Genomic DNA, 19,330 nt, shown 5'->3' on the forward strand with positions numbered 1-19,330 from the left:
GACTCAGGCTGGTGGCTTTCCAAGGAGGCGAAGGAGGACCTTCCAGCTGAATCCTTGCTGTCCAGACAGGGCAGGCCCACGGGTTATGAAACAAGAAGAATAGATTTCACATTACCTCTTGCTACTCAAGCAACGGGCGCGTTGGGCGGAAGAGAGACAATGGTTAGGCAGCATCCTTTGTCCTTTGTTCTGTGACGGGAAGGGCTTGCAGCCCTCGCATCAGGTTGAAACAACTGTTTCAGGGACTTCAGAAGAAAAGGGCTCTTAAAACCAGAGATGTTCCAAAACTTCTCCTGCAGGACTTGTTAGACAGGCTGGGAAATTTGATGGCCAAACTACTACTCTTCAGTGACTTCTCCTGAGAACTGATTTTTTTTTCAGAGCAACAGGACTTTGAGCCTACACACAGTTTAGCAGCCTGACCCATCTGCACCCATATTTTTTCCAATTCTTTCTATGGTGGAGTCCTTCTGGCTTTTGCTAGAGCAAGAACACATTCTGACACAAGAGGGGAGGACTCGGATGGTCCAATTACCTGTTATAGATGTACCTCTGTGAAAACCTTTCAGGTTAGGGCATCTTAGCTAAACATTTCCATTAACATGGACTGGACTCAACAGGGCTGAGCTAGTCCAGAACAGGATCCCACTCAAATACTCCCAGAAGCACCAGCAGTACAAAATGCCCACGTACTGAGAATAAGCAAATCACAATCCCAGGGCTCAGCAGTTGCAAGGTCACTGATAAACCCAAGATCCAAGAGACCTGGCCAGCAGGTACTCAGGCAGCACAGTTTTCTTATACACGAAGCTCTGTACTTTGCTTGCTGGTTTGGCCAACCTCCACCCGCACGGAACTGCGGCCAGGCAGGAGAGCCCCAGCCCTGCCTGCCCCTCCGCTGCAAACACGGGAGGCTCCGAGCCATCACGGAGGGTGGAGGGCAAGGAGTGGTTGCATGCGAGTTGTATCATTGGATGAAGCACAGCCCTGAGCTGCAACCAAAGAAAACATAAGGCAGTGTGGGGGGGGCAAAGTCAGTTTTATTAGAAACAGACCTTTTTTCAGGCTTTTTCTTGAAGGGGAGATAGAACACTGGGAGAAGTCACTTCATTAACGCCGAGTCTGAAGTTGTCAAATGCAGACTGTAATTAATAGTTGCCCTGAAAAAGAAGGTCCTTCGCCCTCCTTGTAAAAGGAGCATCGGAGGGCACACAGCTTAGAATAACCAGGACACGTAACGGGGGTGGCAAGTGAACCAGGGAGGCTGCTGTACAGTAAAACGTGCGTCACCCCAAGGACGTGCCCAAATTAGAGCCCTCGGGCTCATACCGACAGGAGAGCCGGGGGTGACTCACTGCAGGCTGGCAGCAGGGACAAGACCAGGCTTTGCCTGGGGCCAGCGCTCACCGAAGCAGCATCGGTGAGCCCCACGGGTCCCGGGATGCTGCACGGACAGCTGGGCAGACAGATGGACTCGGCATTAACACGAGAGCGGGTCGCCCTGATGGGGCACCGAGCACGTCTTTGGGTGGGATCAGAGATCCGGGAAGCTGTGCTGACTGCTGGGAGAGCAGCCATGGGGACCATTTTAAGATTGCTGAGAGTGCAAGGGATCCAACTGATGTCAAAGGTAGCATGAGGAAGGGGAGGGGGGGGAAAAAAAAAAAAAAAAAGCTGCTGTGCAGCTCAAAGAAGGTAGATCCATGCTTTAAAAAAAAAATCAAAGCAGAGACAGTCTTCACTTCCCAGAGGTGTTGCCAAGCTCACTGTACTTACCCACCTCCACCATCCCTCCACATTAATCCTCTCCACCCCAACACACACACCTTACATGTGCAGTAAGCCCTCCACCCCCTCATTTACACTGTGCCCTAAATCAATAGGATCCTGGTGCTCCCACCCCAGCTCTGCCCAGAGCACCCCAGCAGCCCCAGCCCGAGATGGTGGGACATGTGGGATGAGCATATTTGAGATACTACTAAACACAGGCTTAGGGGAGAGTCAAATGGAGAAGGGAAAAAGCTCAAATGCTGGAAAAAGAGGTTTGTCTCTTTAAGAAGGGACAAAGCAGCTGATCAAAAATTTGCCCTCGGGTCAGTCTGAAGCAACATTTCTGTCAGTGCCAAAAATCAGGTCCCTTCTGGCTCCGGATGAGCTGAAGAAAGCAAAGGGTCTGCAGCACCAGCCAGGGGCTCCCACACTCACGAGCCACAACACAGGGTGATGGTCAGCACCATCTCGCTGGGCACGAGCGAGAAGGTGATGCTCAACCCTTCGATATAACCACATCCTCGGCACACATCTTGCTTGATCTAGCCTAAATTTCTGCTGCCCTAATTCCTCACCCAACAGCGTCACTCAAACACAGCCACAGGAGTTCAGCATCACGAGTGCCATTGCCAAAAAATTGCCTGTCTCTCCGTGGACAGACCAAGCAACAAGGTACCCCGTTTTCTTGGCGATACACCCAGCACAAAGGAACGCCACCAAGAAGGAGGGACAAGCCAAGCATTTTTCACAGCTCATCAACATGCTGTTGAGATAGAAGGCAGCTTCCAAGACTGGTCCCGACTTGAAAAGCGACCAAATTGACTGTTTTTTTGGCTTTGTGGTTTTAAAGGCACCTATTCATTCAAGAGTCTGCTCCTGCTAGGTATTTAACGCAGGTATTTAACTCTCATCAGTCATTCAAGGGCGGAAAAAAAAAGTTTTCAATGCTTTTCATGCTTCTTGGCACAGCCAGCAGGATCCATCTAACACTTTCCGCCTTCTTCTGCCCCAACAGAATACATATGACCCTTCAGCTGCAGGTTCAGTTATATCTTGCAACCTCGCCAAACAGCTAAAAAGAGGGTACTACACCTCTAGCTAACACAAGGTTTTAAGGTGCTATTTGACATGCAGGAAGCATGAAGCGGGGCTGGGAAGAAAGACTGCAATCGGTTCCTATTTGCAAGGAGCTCACGAGTTCGGCCGTACAAGACAGAGCACCTTTTTTCCCTTTGTAAAGCTCAGCACATCCGAACGGGAAGTCACTGAGACACAGTAAACAGTGATATGTAATGAGGCCATTTTTTATAGCCTTTTTTGGAACAGAACTCAATTTCAAGAAGCAGAGAGTAAATAAAAAGCCAGAGGACCTGAGCAGGGTAAATCAGAGAGTAGCTATACAGACCATGCTCAAACAACCCATCTACCCAGTCAGCTCTGATAATACTGAATTATATTTAACTACTATCATGACATATGGAAGTAATTACAAGCATTGTAGCTATAAAACCTTCAAGTGGCATGTTAAAAATCCCAGAGCCTTGTGAATAATTACTGGTACCAAATACGCCAACGTGCCTTCATCTCCCAGATACCTGGGGGAAGCAGTCACTACAAACCACCTGCTCCCAGTTGTCACGGCAAATGAGTGCCTACATCATCAATAAACAGGACTTTGATACCAAATTATTGCCATCCTCCAGAAAAAAACCAGCAGCCATGAAGCCATCTGACAGTTCAGTCAGGTGTAGGGCGTTACACCCATCCACCGTGGGACATCAGTTGTCTGCGTGGTTCCTTAATAAGAGCAAAACAGAGCTGTGTGTAGCCAAGTCATCACACCAATTACATTTGCTGTGTCTCATCAGTCTCAAGAGCCCTAATAAAACCTCCAGGCGCTGCAGACCGAGATGGATTATCTCTAGAGAGATGTCAATATGCTTCAAAATAAGAATCCTTAATGAGCTGACCATTACTGCTAACTTAAAGTTGGTGCACACACAAATGCACGCATTAAATACATGGCTGCTTCATTTCAAGTATCCAGGAGATCTGGAAGCAGGAAAAAGAAGGTATTTAGCAGTGTCCAGGACAACCTTAAAGGAAGGGTGAATGCAACACGGTATCAACGGGAGTCCTCACATTAAAACAATTGCATGATCAAGCCCTAGAAGTGTACAACTGCTTTGGCATAGGTACCCATTTCCATCCGTCTTAATATATGGAGAAATGTCAACGTTGCGGCAGGTAACACTTGCAACAGCGTGCGCAGACTGCCAAGACGGGGGCAATGGGAAGATGGGGCAGGAGTTTGGGGGTTATTGCTTTTTTTCTTAGTTGTTCTCCCTTGAAGGAACCCACATTTCCTTCAGGTGCAGAGATTCAGGAGCAGAAACGCTCCCGGAGCAGGGCTGGAGGGCAGAGCGCAGGCTGAGACCCCTCGGATGCGCCGGGTGATGGTGTCAGCCCCTGCAGCACCTTGCTTGCTTGCTTTCCCTCGCTGCTTCTCAGGCACCTGCGACACAAACGCTTTGCCAAGAGGCGTACATTTCCATATAGCCCTCCACGGCATCACCACAAGTGCCAAGAGATTGAACCAGGTCTGCTAGACACCAAGGGAATTAAACCAGGGTGCTGGCAAGCCACCAGAGAAAGGACAGTGACCTGGCACACTGTGAGCAGCTCCCAGGTCTTCCAGTCTTCCATCTTCAGGGATAATTCCTGATCAACCCCCCACCTGCAAAGGTGTCCGGCACAGCTGATCCAGCCTTCATGAGGTCTCTGCCCAGAGATCTGCCTGCACAAAGCGCACTGCCCGAGCGGGGAGCAGCAGGCAGCACGGCTCGCCTGAGCTTCCCTACCAATATCGGTACACATCCAAGTCCCTGTCAGGAAGGATTAATTTTATCTAAGGCAAATGCAAAACAAACAAACAAAAAATTTAAAAAAAGACCAAACCCCACACCACCAAATATCAACCTCACCCAAATGTGCAATTTTTTATTGCACATATTTTTTTACGCCTCACCACGTTGAAACACAAGTGAAGAGTCATTTAATTTGTATTTGACCAGAGACTTAACAAAATTATGATTCAAACCTAATTATCGACGAAAATCCAAAGCTCAGAGATCTCCATCTTACTCACAAAAGGAGCTCGGGATGCAAGAGCAGCTGTACCACACAGTGCCAGAGGCCTGGAAATTAGTGCCAGCGACAGGGGAACGGGGAGAGAAGCGGCTCTGCGCAGGGATGCTGTACTGAGAGTTGTGCACAGGGGACAGGGACTGCAAGCCTGAGGGGTGCTACATCTGCTCCCATTTGCAAATAAAGATGTCCTTTGCGTCACACACTCACAGCTGGCTGGCAAACCAGCTTGAATTACACCCCCCAAAATCCAATCACGGTAATAGACATAATGATCAATAAGTACCGAGGGCAAGCACACTCATCCCACTTCCCACCTCTCCAGAAACGGCCTCTACAGCAAAAGCAATTAGCAGAAATGAAGTTTTACTCCAGGCTTATCAAAACTGGCCTCACATTCACTGACTTTCAGAAGAGAGCTGGACTTTAAGACTTTTTTTCCTGTTAGTCTCTGTGGAGGTTCAGCAGCTTTGGGTCACCCCATCCTGCCAGGCACCACCAAGCAACGGACTCGGGTCTCTGGAACTGAGCATGAAAATAAAGCAAACTTGAGATTGCAACCTAACGAGGTGATTTTACTCTAATTATTTATTTAAACTTCAAGTGGTAAACTACTGCAGTGTGGCCAGCCTGGCCATTTCACCAGCCTGGTTTCCCCACTGAACAAGCACGGGAAGGTTTTAGGAGGATGAGGACACCAGTTCATCTCTCAACAACAGGGAGCACAAGTCCCTGCAGCCTCACCCATGGCTGGCCTCGCTGTGCTGCAAACAGGTCCCGATGCTCTAACCTCACCACACAGCACACCTTCAACGGCTGCAAGTAAAAACAAATCAGCATGGAAGGGGATTAAAAAAAAAAAAAAACCAAACAAACCACCAAACACACACATAACAGTGTCTGGATCTTAAAGCATTTCTTTGCAGAGAGATGTGATTTCACCTCTGGCCTTTGAAACGACGCTCACCTCGGGCAAAAATCTGTTTCTCATTACACACCTGCACAACCCCATTTAATTCACTGAGAAAGGTGGATGACAGAATATTACTGGGTGTTTCAAGTCTAGCACAAGTGTCTTGTCCCCTGGCATTTTGACTGGTTAATGAAAAAAAAAAAAAAAAATCTCTGTAGTAAGGCAGACAGCTGGTTAGCCAGCCCAGCCAGTCAGACAAAATGTGCCTTTATCATCAAAAACAACCTCTGAAGTTTCTAGGCACACTCTGTCTTGCACATCCCTACCCCCATGTCTGAACACATCACAGCTCTGTGACAAAGATGAGTTCCTACACTCTTCTTCTGAAATTTGGCCCAGAGAGACTAAACTGCTCACCGATAGCTGCAGTGGGGCTGAGGCACTGCAGGGACGTTTGTCCCCACCCCGGCTGGGCTCAGACCCCCTTCCTCTCTCCTCCCTGGGCTGCCAGCGCTGCGGATGCACAGAAGGTAAAGAGCAGCAAGATGCCTCCTGTCTTTAGCTACCCTGGGGGAGAAGCCAGATTCCCAAACTCAGGAACTGCCAGAGAAACACCACATACGTAAGAGCAAGTATAAAGACTCAAATCCAGGTTGATTTGGGCCTCATCCTGGCTGAGGACAAGCATCAGCTGAGCCTCGCCGTAGCATCCCCTGCCACACTAGGCGATGGCTCTGCGCATCCCGGGGGGCTCAGCTTTGGCCAGGCTGTGCTGGTCCGCTCCGACGACCAGGTCCTTGCAGAGGTGACCACCAAAGCCAACCCATTCAGCCAGTTCCCTTCGCACTCCTCTTAAAGCCAGGAAAGCAGCCAGGTGGGGTAGGCAGAAAGCAATTTCATTAAGGACGGCTGGGCTGTAAACTCTCACCTCCAACAAGCAACACTGGCCTCAGCAAGGGCAGCGAGAGCCTCCTTTCCAAACTACCACCGGGATCTTCCCTAGATTGCAGCTACCATTTTTAAACCCCTTCTGAATTCCCCACAGGGCAAATATAGCCCTGCAAACCTAATTTCGGTTCAATAATATTTCCTTAAAAGAAAAAAAAAAAGCATAGTATGCCATTCTCAGTGTGTTCTAAGAAAGCACTAGTCCCCGCACATCTACAGCTCCAGCGTGACTGTTTATATTTGGAAACATCAGTTTGTACGAAGACAGTTTCATCAGTTTATAGCCTGGAAAGCGAAGAGGAAATCTCACAGCATTGTTCCACCCTGGAAAGAGGCATCAGTACGCGTTGTTATTTACTCTGCGCCAGCCGGTCTCACACGCCAACACGAGAGCTGACACAGGCTGGTTTTCACCATACGGCTGGGGCTTCCCGCCCCAGTGCTCTGCAGGATCAAGGTCTCTGACTCTGCAAGCAAGCAGCAACATCCTCGCGTTCACGTGAACACAGCAAAACACGCTTCACTCCCCAAAGCGCGGCTCCAAGTTTTGGGCCTGAACGTCTCGCAGGGGAGCTCACGGCTACCGGCTGTCCTCAACCACGGCAGCTCCCCCCAGCACACAGGGTTACGTCTTGCTGGGTGAGGAGGCCGAACAGACAAAAAAACACCATTGCCCTGGAACAAAACTCTGGCGGAAGAAGGGAAAGGCACTTGCCGGATAAGCAGCATGCTTGCACAGCACATAGCCAGAACTCATGTTAACATTATACATTATTTATCTTTGAATGCTTCAATAAAGTTAAACAGAGTCTCGCATACCCTCGCTACCAGGAAATTTCCTTTCCCTTTTACCAATAAAACCTGTTGTTGTTCAAAAATAAGAGAGCAGTTTACTGCCCACTTGTCAACACAGGGGCTGCCGGGTAGGGAGGACAAAGTACCCCATTTCATTTGGTTCTAATTGATTTCACTTCCCGATTCCCATGCAAATAGCATGCAGCTCAGCTTGCAAAAACATAAGCGGAACATTTAAACCCAAAACAACCAGAGCTGATGATTTTTTTTTTCTCCTCCCATTTGTTTAAGCCTGTTTCCACCAAAACAGCCAGAAACTGCAAACACTTCCAAGGAAGGAGCCCTAAAGCTTGAAAGTTCCCAGACCTGAAAGCCACGACGAGAGCTGTGCAGGCGGGGGAGCCGGACCGCAGCTGGGGTCGCTGAACCGAGCCCCGAGTCACCCAGCGCCCCGCCGCAGCTGCGGCACCGGCAGCCCCGGCCCGGGGCGGGGGGGGGGGGGGGGGGGGGAACGGGACGGGCACCGCATGGCCGCGCTGCCTGCCCAGCCGGGCTTGGGACAGGCTTACAGAGCACCAGGGTTTGTTTTTTGGGGTATTTATTTACTTATTTATTTGCTTATTTTGCTTTTAATCTTCCCGGCCAAAGTTTTGTCCTCAAGGCCAGTCCCCTCCCAGGACCGGCTGCTCCTCCAGCACATCAAAGCCGAACTAGTGCCTCGTTGAAAAACCCGGAGTAATCTCATCTCCTCTTAGCCGTATTATTTGCTTTTGTTTCGCGATGACTGTAAACAGAAGGGGGGATGTTTCCCTCTTTCCCGGGGTGTTTTTTCTCCGCCCCGGAGCACGGGTTCCCACCGGCGCTGCCCCCGGTCGCCGGGGCTGAGCCTGCCGGGGCACGACCGGCGAGAAACCCGGGAGCTAAAGACCGGGGGGCGGGCCTGAAGGGCAGTTGGGGGGCCGAAGCAGACGGTCTCCCACGCACCCCCTCCCCAAACCCGCTCGCATTCACGCATCCCACCAAGTTTTGCGAGAGCAACCCCCGCATCCAGGGGAGGGCGTGCTCGTGGGGGTCCCTCACCCACCCACCCACGCATGCATCCTCTCCTACCTGGGACATCTGGGGCCTGAAGTTGATGTCCTTGAGGTCGATGGAGCCGGGGGAGAGGTTGTGGAGCAGCTGGCAGAGCAGCACCCCATCCCGCAGCGCCTGCGCCAGGTCGAAGACCACCGCCGAGGGCCAGACCACCCGGTGGTTGGGGGGCAAAACTTTGCAGTCGATGAGCCAGCGGCCGCACTGCCGCCACTCCTCCATGGCCGCGGTCCGACGGGGCCGCCGCCCCGCTCACACACCCGGCCTTCCTCCTCCTCCTCCTCGCCGCCGCTCAGGGGCAGCGGGCGGCTGCCCAAGGGGCTGCTCTGCACCGCGGCTCCGCGCTACCGCCCCGCTCCATCGCCGCCCGCCGCCCGGGGAAGCATCGCTCCGCGCCGGGGCTCTGCGGAGGAGGAAGGAGGAGGAGGAGGAAGGGGGGCGGCGCGGAGTTTTCCGGCGGAGGGCTGCCCTTGCCCCCGCTGCGGCCCCACCGCCTCGGCCGGGGCTAGGCGCGCCGCATCCTCCCGGGAACAAAGCGGGGGTTGGAAGGGGGACAACCGGGCACGGCGGGGCCGCCCCCGCGTAACTTCGTCCCCCTGCCCCGAGGAAAACTTGCCGCCGAGGGGCCCCACCTGCGCTGCTGGGGATGCTGGCGCCGGGGATGCCGATGCCGCCGCTGCCGCCGCGGGTGTGAGTTTTCTCCCCCCGCCCCGGGCAGGCGGGAGGAGCTCCCGGTCCGCCCCCGCCGCCCCTTTGTCTGCGGGAGCCCGGGCTCGGCGCGGCCCCGGGCCGCGGCTGGGAGCAGGGGGCGGGGTGCGCTCCACGCCGCCTTGGCTCTTTTCCCAATTAATTTTTTTTTTCCTTTTTTTTTTTTTTTTTTTTTTTTTTTATTTTTTCCCTTTTTGTATCCCCCCTCGCTCCCTCCCGCCGCTGCTGCTTCGCTCCCTATTCCGGGGAAAGCGCGCCGAGCCGCCGTGCTGCTTCACTCTACCCGCCGGCTCGGGGAGGCAGAGCTGCCATCCCCACTTTGCAGCCGGGGTCCCCCGTGTCCGTGTCCGTGTCCCCCCCCCCCCCCCCCCCCCCCCCCCCCCCCCCCCCCCCCCCCCGGGGACCCCCATGCTCCCCGCCGCCCCTGCACACGCACGGCCCCAGCTCGCCGGGGGCAGAGGCAGGACCCGACCCAGGGCTCCTCACCCTCCCTCTGCCCTCTCGCACAAGACCATGCTTTGTCTGACCGTGCTCTCCCCCTCTTAATCTCATGTTTGGGTTGCAAATACTGCAGGGGAGATGTTTAACCCAAACAAGCTCTCGTATTCCTCGAGTTTCAAACATGAAGACAACTCCTATAATTAATTACCAGTGTATTTATTAAAAACCTCAACTCTCAGCCATTAACTCCTTGGCAGCAAACTCTTGAAAAATCTCTAATTTTCACTGGTGGCTTCCGTCCAAATCAGCACAGTTTAGAACAGCCTCTTTTCAAATCTGTTCTGAGTTTTCTTCCGAGATCCTCTCCCCAGAGTTTGTCGATTAATTTCCAGCCTGGCTTTCCAGATAGCCAAAACCGGAAGCCGAGACTGGGACGAAGGGAAGCTATTAACCTGGATGTCAAACAAATGCAACGCTAATCTCTTCCAAATGTAGCCAAGTGGAGATAAAGAAGAAAGAGCGACTCTACTGGCATGATCCTTCATTTCCAATGTAGGAAAGAGGATCCCTCCAAAGAATGAAAAACAATTGTTTAATATTCCAAGGAAAGTTTGGTAGGCTTTTTTTTTTTTTTTTTTTTTAAGGTGGCACTTCGTTTAGCCTGATGTGCTGGCACTCAATCTGTTTCGGGTCCGGCTGCGTGCAATGCCCGCTGCTCCTCTGGCAGGGCAGGGTAAGTGTAGTATGATCCGAGAGGGAGCAGCATCCATATGCTCCAGCCTCACAATCCGAGCTACAGCCTGCCCTGGGTGTATTCAGGAGCACGCTGGTTTCAGTCCACAGTTCCCCATACCCTGCGGAGGTGATTTCTCAGAATAACTTTCTCATTCTTTTAGTTCTTCATGAAGTTTTTCTTTCTGGTCTCCCGCTAGGTCTCCAACAGCACCCACCGGGCAGGAATCACAAGGCTACTGAAAGGAGTGAAGTCCTGCCAGGGATAATTTTGGTTGACTCTGTACTAGTCTGCCTTGTGAGGTCAGGTCTGTAGGTAGAGGACAACAGAGGAGTTTATTATACGTGTATAATTAAAGCTGCTAGCTACAGCCTGGCTTTTTTACTGCGTAATAAAAAGCGTACTTGGCCCCTGGACACTTAGGAACAATCACTGCAGCTGCAAAGCCAGCCTCTGTGTGGGAGGTGTTGAAGCAAGTACGCTTCTCACCTACCTCCGCAACAATCAAAACGGCTGATGGCAGAGGTATTTTTGATAGCAGAAAAAAAACCCAAAACCTGTAAGACAAGGCTCAGTGAAGAGCATGTATCCAGCGCACACGCTAGTGGGCTGCAAGTTGCAGATTATACAAATGTCCTGCAACAGGACGGGGTACATGGAGAGGACCTAGACACTGCTTTCAGGATGTACCTAAAGCTAAAAGGGAGCTTGCACAAATGAAAGAGGTTGAATTTTGTGCTAAAGCTGGTGCTCCCCTCTCCTGCCCCTTGGCACTGCTGGGAATGACAGCCAGGGCAGGACAGCCTGCCAGGGCTGAGGCTGCTGAGCCACACGCAGAGGCTGACACTACCCTCTGCTGGGGACCGAGCGTGGAGCTTCTCCTCTCTGCTGACGGGCTTCACTGTATGTGCTTTTATTACTTTCTTGCATGAGAGAAGCCTCAGAGGTGACTGAATGCACTAGAAAGACAATAACAGAAGGAACGTTATGCTTTTTCATCCCAAAATGTCTCAGTTGCTAGATACAAGGAGATTGGCAGGCAGCCACTGCAGCCTGGGTCCCGTTGCAGAAGGGGTGTGAGGGGGTACATGAGTGGTGAAGCAGTGGCTGTTTGGGAACGTAACAGAGCTGCTTTGGAACATCACAGTCCAGCATGGAATAGCCAAAACTAGTCGAAAAGAAAAGAAAAGAAAAGAAAAGAAAAGAAAAGAAAAGAAAAAGAAAAGAAAAGAAAAGAAAAAAGAAAAGAAAAGAAAAGGAAAAGAAAAGAAAAGAAAAGAAAAGAAAAGAAAAGAAAGAAAAGAAAAGAAAAGAAAAGAAAAGAAAAGAAAAGAAAAGAAAAGAAAAGAAAAGAAAAGGAAAGGAAAGGAAAAGAAAAGAAAGAGAAAAGAAGAGAGAAAAGAAAGAAAGAGAGAAAGAAAGAAAGAAGGAGGGAGGCGGGAAGGAAGGAAGGAAGGAAGGAAGGAAACTCAAATGCATAAACATGTGCAAGGAGATCGTACCTTACAAATCAACCAAAACATACCTGGGAAATGGCCACATTTGGTAATGTTTGGTATTGCTCCTGGGAGAAGAGCTGACTCCCTGGTCAGCACATGCAGAGAAGCAGCCACCGCGCTGCCTCTTTGGAGCAGCCATCTGAAAATATCCCTTAAATACAAGGGCCATACCGCCAAGAAATCCCCATTTCCAAGCCAGCCAGTGTCTATGGATTGCCATTGCCACCTTCTGGATTAGACCAAGCGTGCACCAGCCTGTCCCAAACCCGCTGCTGGCTGCCAGCAGCCCCGCGGACATCTGCCTTCAGCTGGAGCCAGGGTCCCCAGAGCAGGAGCGGTCACGGCTGCTGTCACAGCAGAGCTCGGGCCCCACCAGCAGCTGTCAGCAGCTCCCTGGGGAAGCCTACGTGCCATTTACATCACCCCCTTAGATTTTGTGATCTCCTTTCACCAACTATTTTAGGAAACCTGTGCAAGTCACAACTCGGCAAACACACTGCTCCACAGCAGCTCTCACTCAATCATCAGTGAGGGACAGATCACACAACTATTGAAGTGCTGCCATATTAAACTACTAACGTTCACTGCGTACAGACAATAATTCTCTGTCTGGCTCATCTGCTGCTGTAAACACCTGATCTACCTGCCCAGACAAATTGTACCCTGGAATAGGCATTGCAATTATCCTCCCGCTAACGGCCCTGCACTCCTGCCAGGAGAGCTCGCGTCTTCTCCCCTACCCCCAGGCACGCTGCCTCTCAGAGCCGGGAATGTAGGTTACTGCCTGCTGCAGTGTAAAGGGAGAGCAGGAAAATTAACCTGGCGCAGCTCGATGCTGGCAGGAGAGATGAACTGGATTCTCATACTGGTGCAACAGGAGCAGTCAGCCATAGATATTCTTTGTTTAACCTGGAAAAAGGTAATGCCTGAGAGTGCAACTGCACTGGAAAAGGGCTCTCAACCCGGGTACCAAACAGGCAGAGCCGGCACTTCCCTGGGCATTTCTCTGTGGAAGAGTCTCGTTTATGGGGCCCGCGATGCCCCAGCTGTCCTGAATCCAAGTAACACCCTCTTCCCAACACCATCATCGCACTGCCCGGACTGCCTCACTAACCAGCCTCCCTTCACCGGAGTCCAACCCCAACAGCTTTCCCATCAAAATCAAACAGACCCAAAGCGTACCGCAGTCCTAAGGAGCTGAGAAAGGGACAAATCCCCCAGCCCAGCCCCGTACTGCAGCCGTGTCTTACAGCAGAGGTAAGGCCCGAGGCAGCTTGCGAGGAAAGTAAAGCAGACACGGAGATTTGCTTGGAGGAAGGAGGAAAGGAACTAACCATTGGCCGGGCAGCACCGGGGTTTCACCTGATCCGTACCACTGCTGCTGCTTCCAAGGTTTATTTGGGAAGGGTCCTGTTGGCAGGCGTCTTGGGGACTCACGGCGAAGGGTCAAGTGGACAGTCAGAGACAGTTGTTGGCTTTCCAAGGTCTGCAGTTTCCAGTCCTTCTTCTTGCCTTATCTTGGCAACATAACCACTCCGCTTACCGGCTGCTTCTGCTACGCTCTGAGTTTGATGAGAACAGAACCGGTAATTTTTCAGTGAAGACCAAGCCACCTCACCCGTGCCAAAAAACTAAATCTGGTTCCACTAAACGATTTTGCATTTTGTTCTGCAGCTTCCACAAGGTGGGGCCTGGGCTGGCTCCTCCGTGCTAGCAGGAGGCAGATTAAGCGGCAAAGTCAGGACATTTCTGATAGTAAACATTTTAACAGTGTATTCATTCTTCTTTTTTTTTCTTTCTTCCCTCTTCTTTGTGGTTGGTTAAATCTTCTGGGAACGGGGAATTGCAACGTGCCTTCTATCTGACGGAAGTGAACCACTGCGTCTTGTGTCCATGGAGGCTGAGCGGAACGGCAGCAGCGCCTGGACTAGCTCTGCAACAGATAAGTGTATCGGGTCCTTAACAGGAGATTAGATGGCGCTGCATTCACAGGAGATAAGAAGATTGAGAGCTTAAATTTAGCATCATCAGAAAAAGAATAAGCCCCACAGCTCTCTTCAAAACACATTTCTTACTGTGCTTGCCAGGGGACAGCCGGGCTAAGGAAACATGTTGGAGCAGACAGTGATGATGAGCGGAGGTAGAGGAGGTGCTGCTCAGTCACGCTCCTTTTCCACGCAGTCCACCCTATAGATGTACCCATGCGGCTGTCACAGCGACGGGTCGCACAAGGCTCAGCACACATAAGGGTGTCCCTTACCTGCCTTCAGCCCACGGACGGGCAGTCACTGGGGAGCCTGAGAAAAATGAAGGGGTATACAGGGTACCACGCGCTCTCCCAGCATGAACGGCTCCTACACCAGTCACCCACCAGAAAGGAGACTGGGCAGCAACACGCTCTGCCCTGGCTGTGAATCCCAGGGCTGGGACCCATCCCGGTACCTTCAGCAGCAAGGAGAGCCACTCTCCCAAGGGCAGTGCTGGACGGGGTGGGCAACAGCAGGCTCCCCCAGTTCAGCCCCCGTGCTCCCATGTACGATGCTACAGGCTCAGCACACGCAGGGCTGGGTGTCCCTTGAAAACGCTCTGTGCACCCAGAGGGTGCCGACACCCGTGGGACCCACATACCCAGTGTGGGGAGCCTCACTGCCGTGCCCTGGACCCACGCACCCCACTCGGGTCACTCCACTGCCGTACCCTGGACCCCCGCACCCCACTCGGGTCGCTCCACTGCCGTACCCCGGACCCCCGCACCCCACTCGGGTCGCTCCACTGCCGTACCCCGGACCCACGCACGCCGCTGGGGAAGCCCCCCCGCGGTGCCCCCGGCTGCCGCCCGCCCAGGCCCGCGGCCCCCCGGCGGCGGCTCTGGCTCCTCCCGCCGTGATGCGCTCGGGAGGCGGCTCCGCGGCTGCTCCGCCGAGCGGCGCCGGGGCCGGGCCGGGCCGGGCCGGGCCGGGCAGCGCAGGCACGGTGGGGCCGGGGGCACGGGCCGGGGGGTGCGGGGAGCCCTGGGGGGGGGGGACGTAGGGGTGCGGGGTGGCCCACGGCGGGCGCGCAGGGGCAGGAGGGTGCAGGAGGTCCCCGGGGGGGGGGGGGGGGGGGGTGCGCGGTGCTGGTGGAAGGGGTCAGGGGGGCTCTGGGGGGCGGGCGGGAGGTGGGAGGCACGGTGGTGCGGGGAAAGGGGCCCTCGCAGGGCAGGGACCCCCACTGCCAGGCCTTAGGGTGACGCTTGCCGTGCCCCCCCAGGTTGAAGCCCTGAAGCGGTGCCGTCAGGAGGCAACGGGCACCCCAGGTCGGGTACCATAACCAGGGCTGGAGGCAGCGTCTCCTGCATCCCTGAGTATGTGACTTGCTAAGCTCCCGTCCATCAGTCTGGCATCAGCGTGAAGCACAGGTGGAGCGTTCATGCATGGGCCTGGGCGCTGGTGACCTCTTAGGTCTGACCTCTTAGGTCTGCCGTACGGCTTCGGGATCCATTCTTCAGGGAAGCAAAACTCGTCCAGAGCCGCTCAGCCCATCCTGCCCGGCTGCGGAGCAAGCCCACCGCCGTGGAGCCACCGCTTGCGCCTGTTGGGATGCTTCATGGACTCTCAACAACAAGCAGCTCATGTGCGTGTGGTCCCTTCGCAAGATGAAACACGTAGCGGCATCACCACTGGATAAGCTTTCGGAAGTCCTGGCTTGTTATTTAAGCAAGGCCAGGCTGCCCGTTGTGATTTTTGGGCGCTCGTATCCCCAGTCCCTCTCCTGAGTGGCGCTTACAGCGACGAACGGCTCGTGGGTCCCGAGAGCCGTGCCCCTGGGGATGTTCTCCCTTGAGCTCAAAGCAGCAGCAGTCGACCTGGACCGACGCAGCGGGGTGTATTTTGGAGCCGCCGGGAAGGAGCTCTCATCTTTGGAGCTACCCCTGAGCAGATGACTGACAAAGTGATGAATGGGAGGGTGCCCCTGCCTGAAAAAGCCTTGTCCGAGGGCTACGCCCGGCTGCGGTACAGGGACACCTCTCTGCTCATCTGGCAGCAGCAGCAGCAGAAACTGGAGTCGGCCCCCCCCAACACTTACCTGAGCCGGAGTCGGAGTATGTGGTACTCGCAGTACGGCAATGAAGCCATCCTGGTGCGGGACAAAAACAAGCTGGATGTCTCCAGGGACACGGGGCAATCTAAGTTTTGTGCTATTATGTAATTTCGGTGGCTTTGCATCAGAAATCCACACGTGGAGACAAACCAGACTTGTATCAAGCTGGGGGAGATGGCGTTGCGCCATCCTTACGACAGACCTGCGGCTAAAGCAGCGTGTACAGGATAGGCCAGAAAGGCTGTCAGACTTACGTTTGTGTTTGCTGTTGGTAGCATCAGGTTTTGCATGTTATTGAGTGTGTATAACGAAAACAGTCTCGCTCGGGAATTCATGGGCCTGTGTTTGCTGCCTAGCATCTTGGCAGGGTCCATGCTGGACCATGTGGTGATTGTAAGTGGCTCGTGTACCGTGAGAAACACCCGCTGCCATTTGGGAACCATCCCCAGCGGGCACTTTTACTTCCTCGTCCTTACCCATTGCCAAAGCTCTGCAAATGCTGGTGGGAGAGAGGCGAGCACAGATCCGTTTCCATCGAGGCTAAGATTTTTAGGAAGGTGATCTGCAAAACTACGCAGCCATTATTTGTTCTGCTTGCCCTGTCTCCCTTTAATTACTGCCCTGGAAGTGGTCTCTTACAACCAGGTAACGAAGTGACGTATTGTGGGGGGGAGGAAGGAAGGAATGTATGGAGAATTTAATCTGAGCCTTCAAAACACCTGGCAGGAAAGGTGCACTGCAGTTTCATCCTGTGCAAAGCAAAGGGCCCTCTCTGATGCCACAGTTCGGTATTACAGAAATAACAGACGGGACTTCGGAAGTTGGTGGAGCCGACCCCCTTCACGCAGCTAGATTCCCAGCCCACGCTTCAGGAACGGATCACCAGGTGAACCGCCTGAAAGGGAGGGACAGGCTCAGGAAAGCAACAGGAAGAAAGCTCCTGTAAATACACACATCTCCTGCTGAGGGACGTAAGCAAACTCCTACACAGCACATACCTGCCCCCAGAGGCTGGTTACAGAAGGAAATGGTCTACTGAAGTTTGCGTTGCATTTAAGTTTTAATGCATGCAGTAGCTTGGAAGCGTTTATCTTCTAAGTCGGGTTGGATAGTAGATTTGGTGCATGCATTTTAAAAGTTGTGTCTGGGAGTATTTGTCTCAATTAACTGAAGGATTTTAGGAGGGGAAAAAACCTACAATTGCACTTCTTGGGAATAGAGACTGCTTTCAGGCTGTTTCCGTTAGAGCTGAATCCCTAACTTGCTCAAGGCAAGATCAAGCTGAGAAACTCAACCCAGCAAGCACCTAAATCTTTATTGAAAACAAAGCAGTACCGCTTCCAGGGGTGCTAATTATGTGCCCAGGGTTCAGCATTAAAGTCTAACATTGGGCTTAAGTCATAGACTCCCTTTATGTCCTGCCTAGGACATCCTCCTGCAGCCCCATGTGCCTAATCCAGCGGCGCTTAGGTATAGGCTTAACTTCAGGCAAATCAGTATTTGGTGTTGACTTCAGCATGGATTATTTACCTGCCTAAAATTAGGCACAGTCATTACTTATATTTATCTAAAACCTCATGTTCATTTATCAAGCACTTTATTTATTTTTTTAATACAGTGAAGAATCTCTTCCACCTCTCCCGCGTGGGTTAAATGCTACAACACACACGCGAGTTTGCTGAACTCAATGCGCTGAGCAGAACATACCTGTCGTAACGTGAGATTGTGGAGGTTTGCTGTACTCAGCCCTGATCTGTAGCACATGTACGCACTGCAAACCACAGGCAGCTCATTTTTTTTAAAGTACTATTTATGCATGCGTTGATGTTTGGTACCTTACGTGTGTGCTCGTGAAACTAAACCTGCTGATGGACCTCAGCGCTTCGCAGACCTGCGCGTTGCTCTGCACGCTTGCATAGTCCTCTTGATCTTGCCAGGACGAGCTCTGGCTGAGAAATATTTTGGTCAATAAATGTTTTTCAACTGGAGAAAAAGCATTCAACAAGATTCCCAGAACTAGCGAGAGTCGGGAAGCTGCCGGCAGCGGTGCTCCTGTACTGAGCGTGCTGTTCGAGGTAGGGCATTGCCTGGGATGCGTGACCCACCCAGGGCTCCAGGTCTGAGCTGAGCGAACCGGTGATTATTTATACAGGCGCGCAGGAGGCTGGGCTGAGAGCTGCCCTGGAAACGGCGGGTGGAAGCGACCTGGAGAGGCAGGAGAGGTGGGCTCAGGGCCTTTCCAGCAGCCCAGGGGAGCACGCGAACTCTGGGAGTTTAAGGAACAGCACATCCCCTAAACCAGCTGTTCCTTTTCTTTACTTTTCTTATAGAAAAACAAACACACAGAGATTTTTTTTATTATTTCAGTAAGAAAGTTGATTTATTTTGGGTATAATCGGTCTCTTTTTGTTTATGTGGCTGGTAAACCAAAATTCAGTTATTTGAAGAGTGTTAGTTGGATTATACAAGAATAAAAACTTAAGTATGTGCACAAATTCTTCCAGGATTGAGGCTGGACATGACAGTCCAGGAGGAGTGCGACTTGTTCTTCCATCTCTCTCTGAACGTGACTCTCTTAATTTCCGGATCTGCGTTCCCTTATTAGTCACAGCAGGCTCGTGGAGTGGCTGCTATGAGTGAGCATTTCTGTAAGCCCGTTGTGTCGTGTTGATGCACTCGTTTAAAATGCTGTTGTAGCCTCTTTGATAAAGTGCATTAAAATGATTTGAATGCATCATCGCGAGCAGCCGTTTTTCTTCTGCAGATTAATCACTTTGGCACATGGGAGGATTACAGCTATTAGCACTCCCAGTCCCCACCCAGGCAGAAGAGGGAAAGCTCAGCAAACAGGTAGTTCCTCCCAGTTAGGAATTACATTAGTGGTGGGGCTGTGGGTAACCCCCTCTCTCCAAAGTCACACCGCTTTACCTGTGAAGGCTGGCTCCTCCAGGTTCCCAAGCCCAACAGCCCTTGTCAAGTCTTAGTGGTGCACTGGGGGACGGGGACAGCCTCTGGATGTCACACACACACAAGAACCTCTATCGACAGAGAGATCGGCGTGAGCCAACCCTCAACTGTGTTCTGCTTGTCCTCAGCCTCCTCCAAGCCTGTAAGAAGCAGCACTGCTTGATGCACCTAGAAATAACTCACTAGTAAATGGTAAAGAAAACATCCTCCTGTGGGGCAACTGTCTCACAGATTTTT

At 52.4% G+C, this 19,330-nt stretch overlaps 2 protein-coding genes across 2 annotated transcripts in view; one reads left to right on the forward strand and one right to left on the reverse strand.

Annotated features, from left to right (window-relative positions):
• Nucleotides 1–8,920, reverse strand: part of VAV2 (vav guanine nucleotide exchange factor 2) — a 150,689-nt gene extending 141,769 nt beyond the window's left edge. Inside the window, 1 exon segment of the mRNA XM_050907813.1 lies at nucleotides 8,684–8,920. Within this exon segment, the coding sequence (XP_050763770.1) occupies nucleotides 8,684–8,887 (204 nt within the window). The 5' untranslated portion in view covers nucleotides 8,888–8,920.
• Nucleotides 8,921–15,373: 6,453 nt separating this feature from the next.
• Nucleotides 15,374–18,851, forward strand: BRD3OS (BRD3 opposite strand). The gene has a single exon (XM_050907965.1). The coding sequence runs from the start codon at nucleotides 15,965–15,967 to the stop codon at nucleotides 16,232–16,234; it is 270 nt and encodes an 89-aa protein (XP_050763922.1). The 5' UTR covers nucleotides 15,374–15,964; the 3' UTR covers nucleotides 16,235–18,851.
• The last annotated feature ends 479 nt before the right edge of the window (nucleotides 18,852–19,330 follow it).

Source organism: Gymnogyps californianus, chromosome 18, assembly GCF_018139145.2.
Source record: "Gymnogyps californianus isolate 813 chromosome 18, ASM1813914v2, whole genome shotgun sequence".
NCBI classification, from domain to species: Eukaryota; Metazoa; Chordata; class Aves; order Accipitriformes; family Cathartidae; genus Gymnogyps; species Gymnogyps californianus.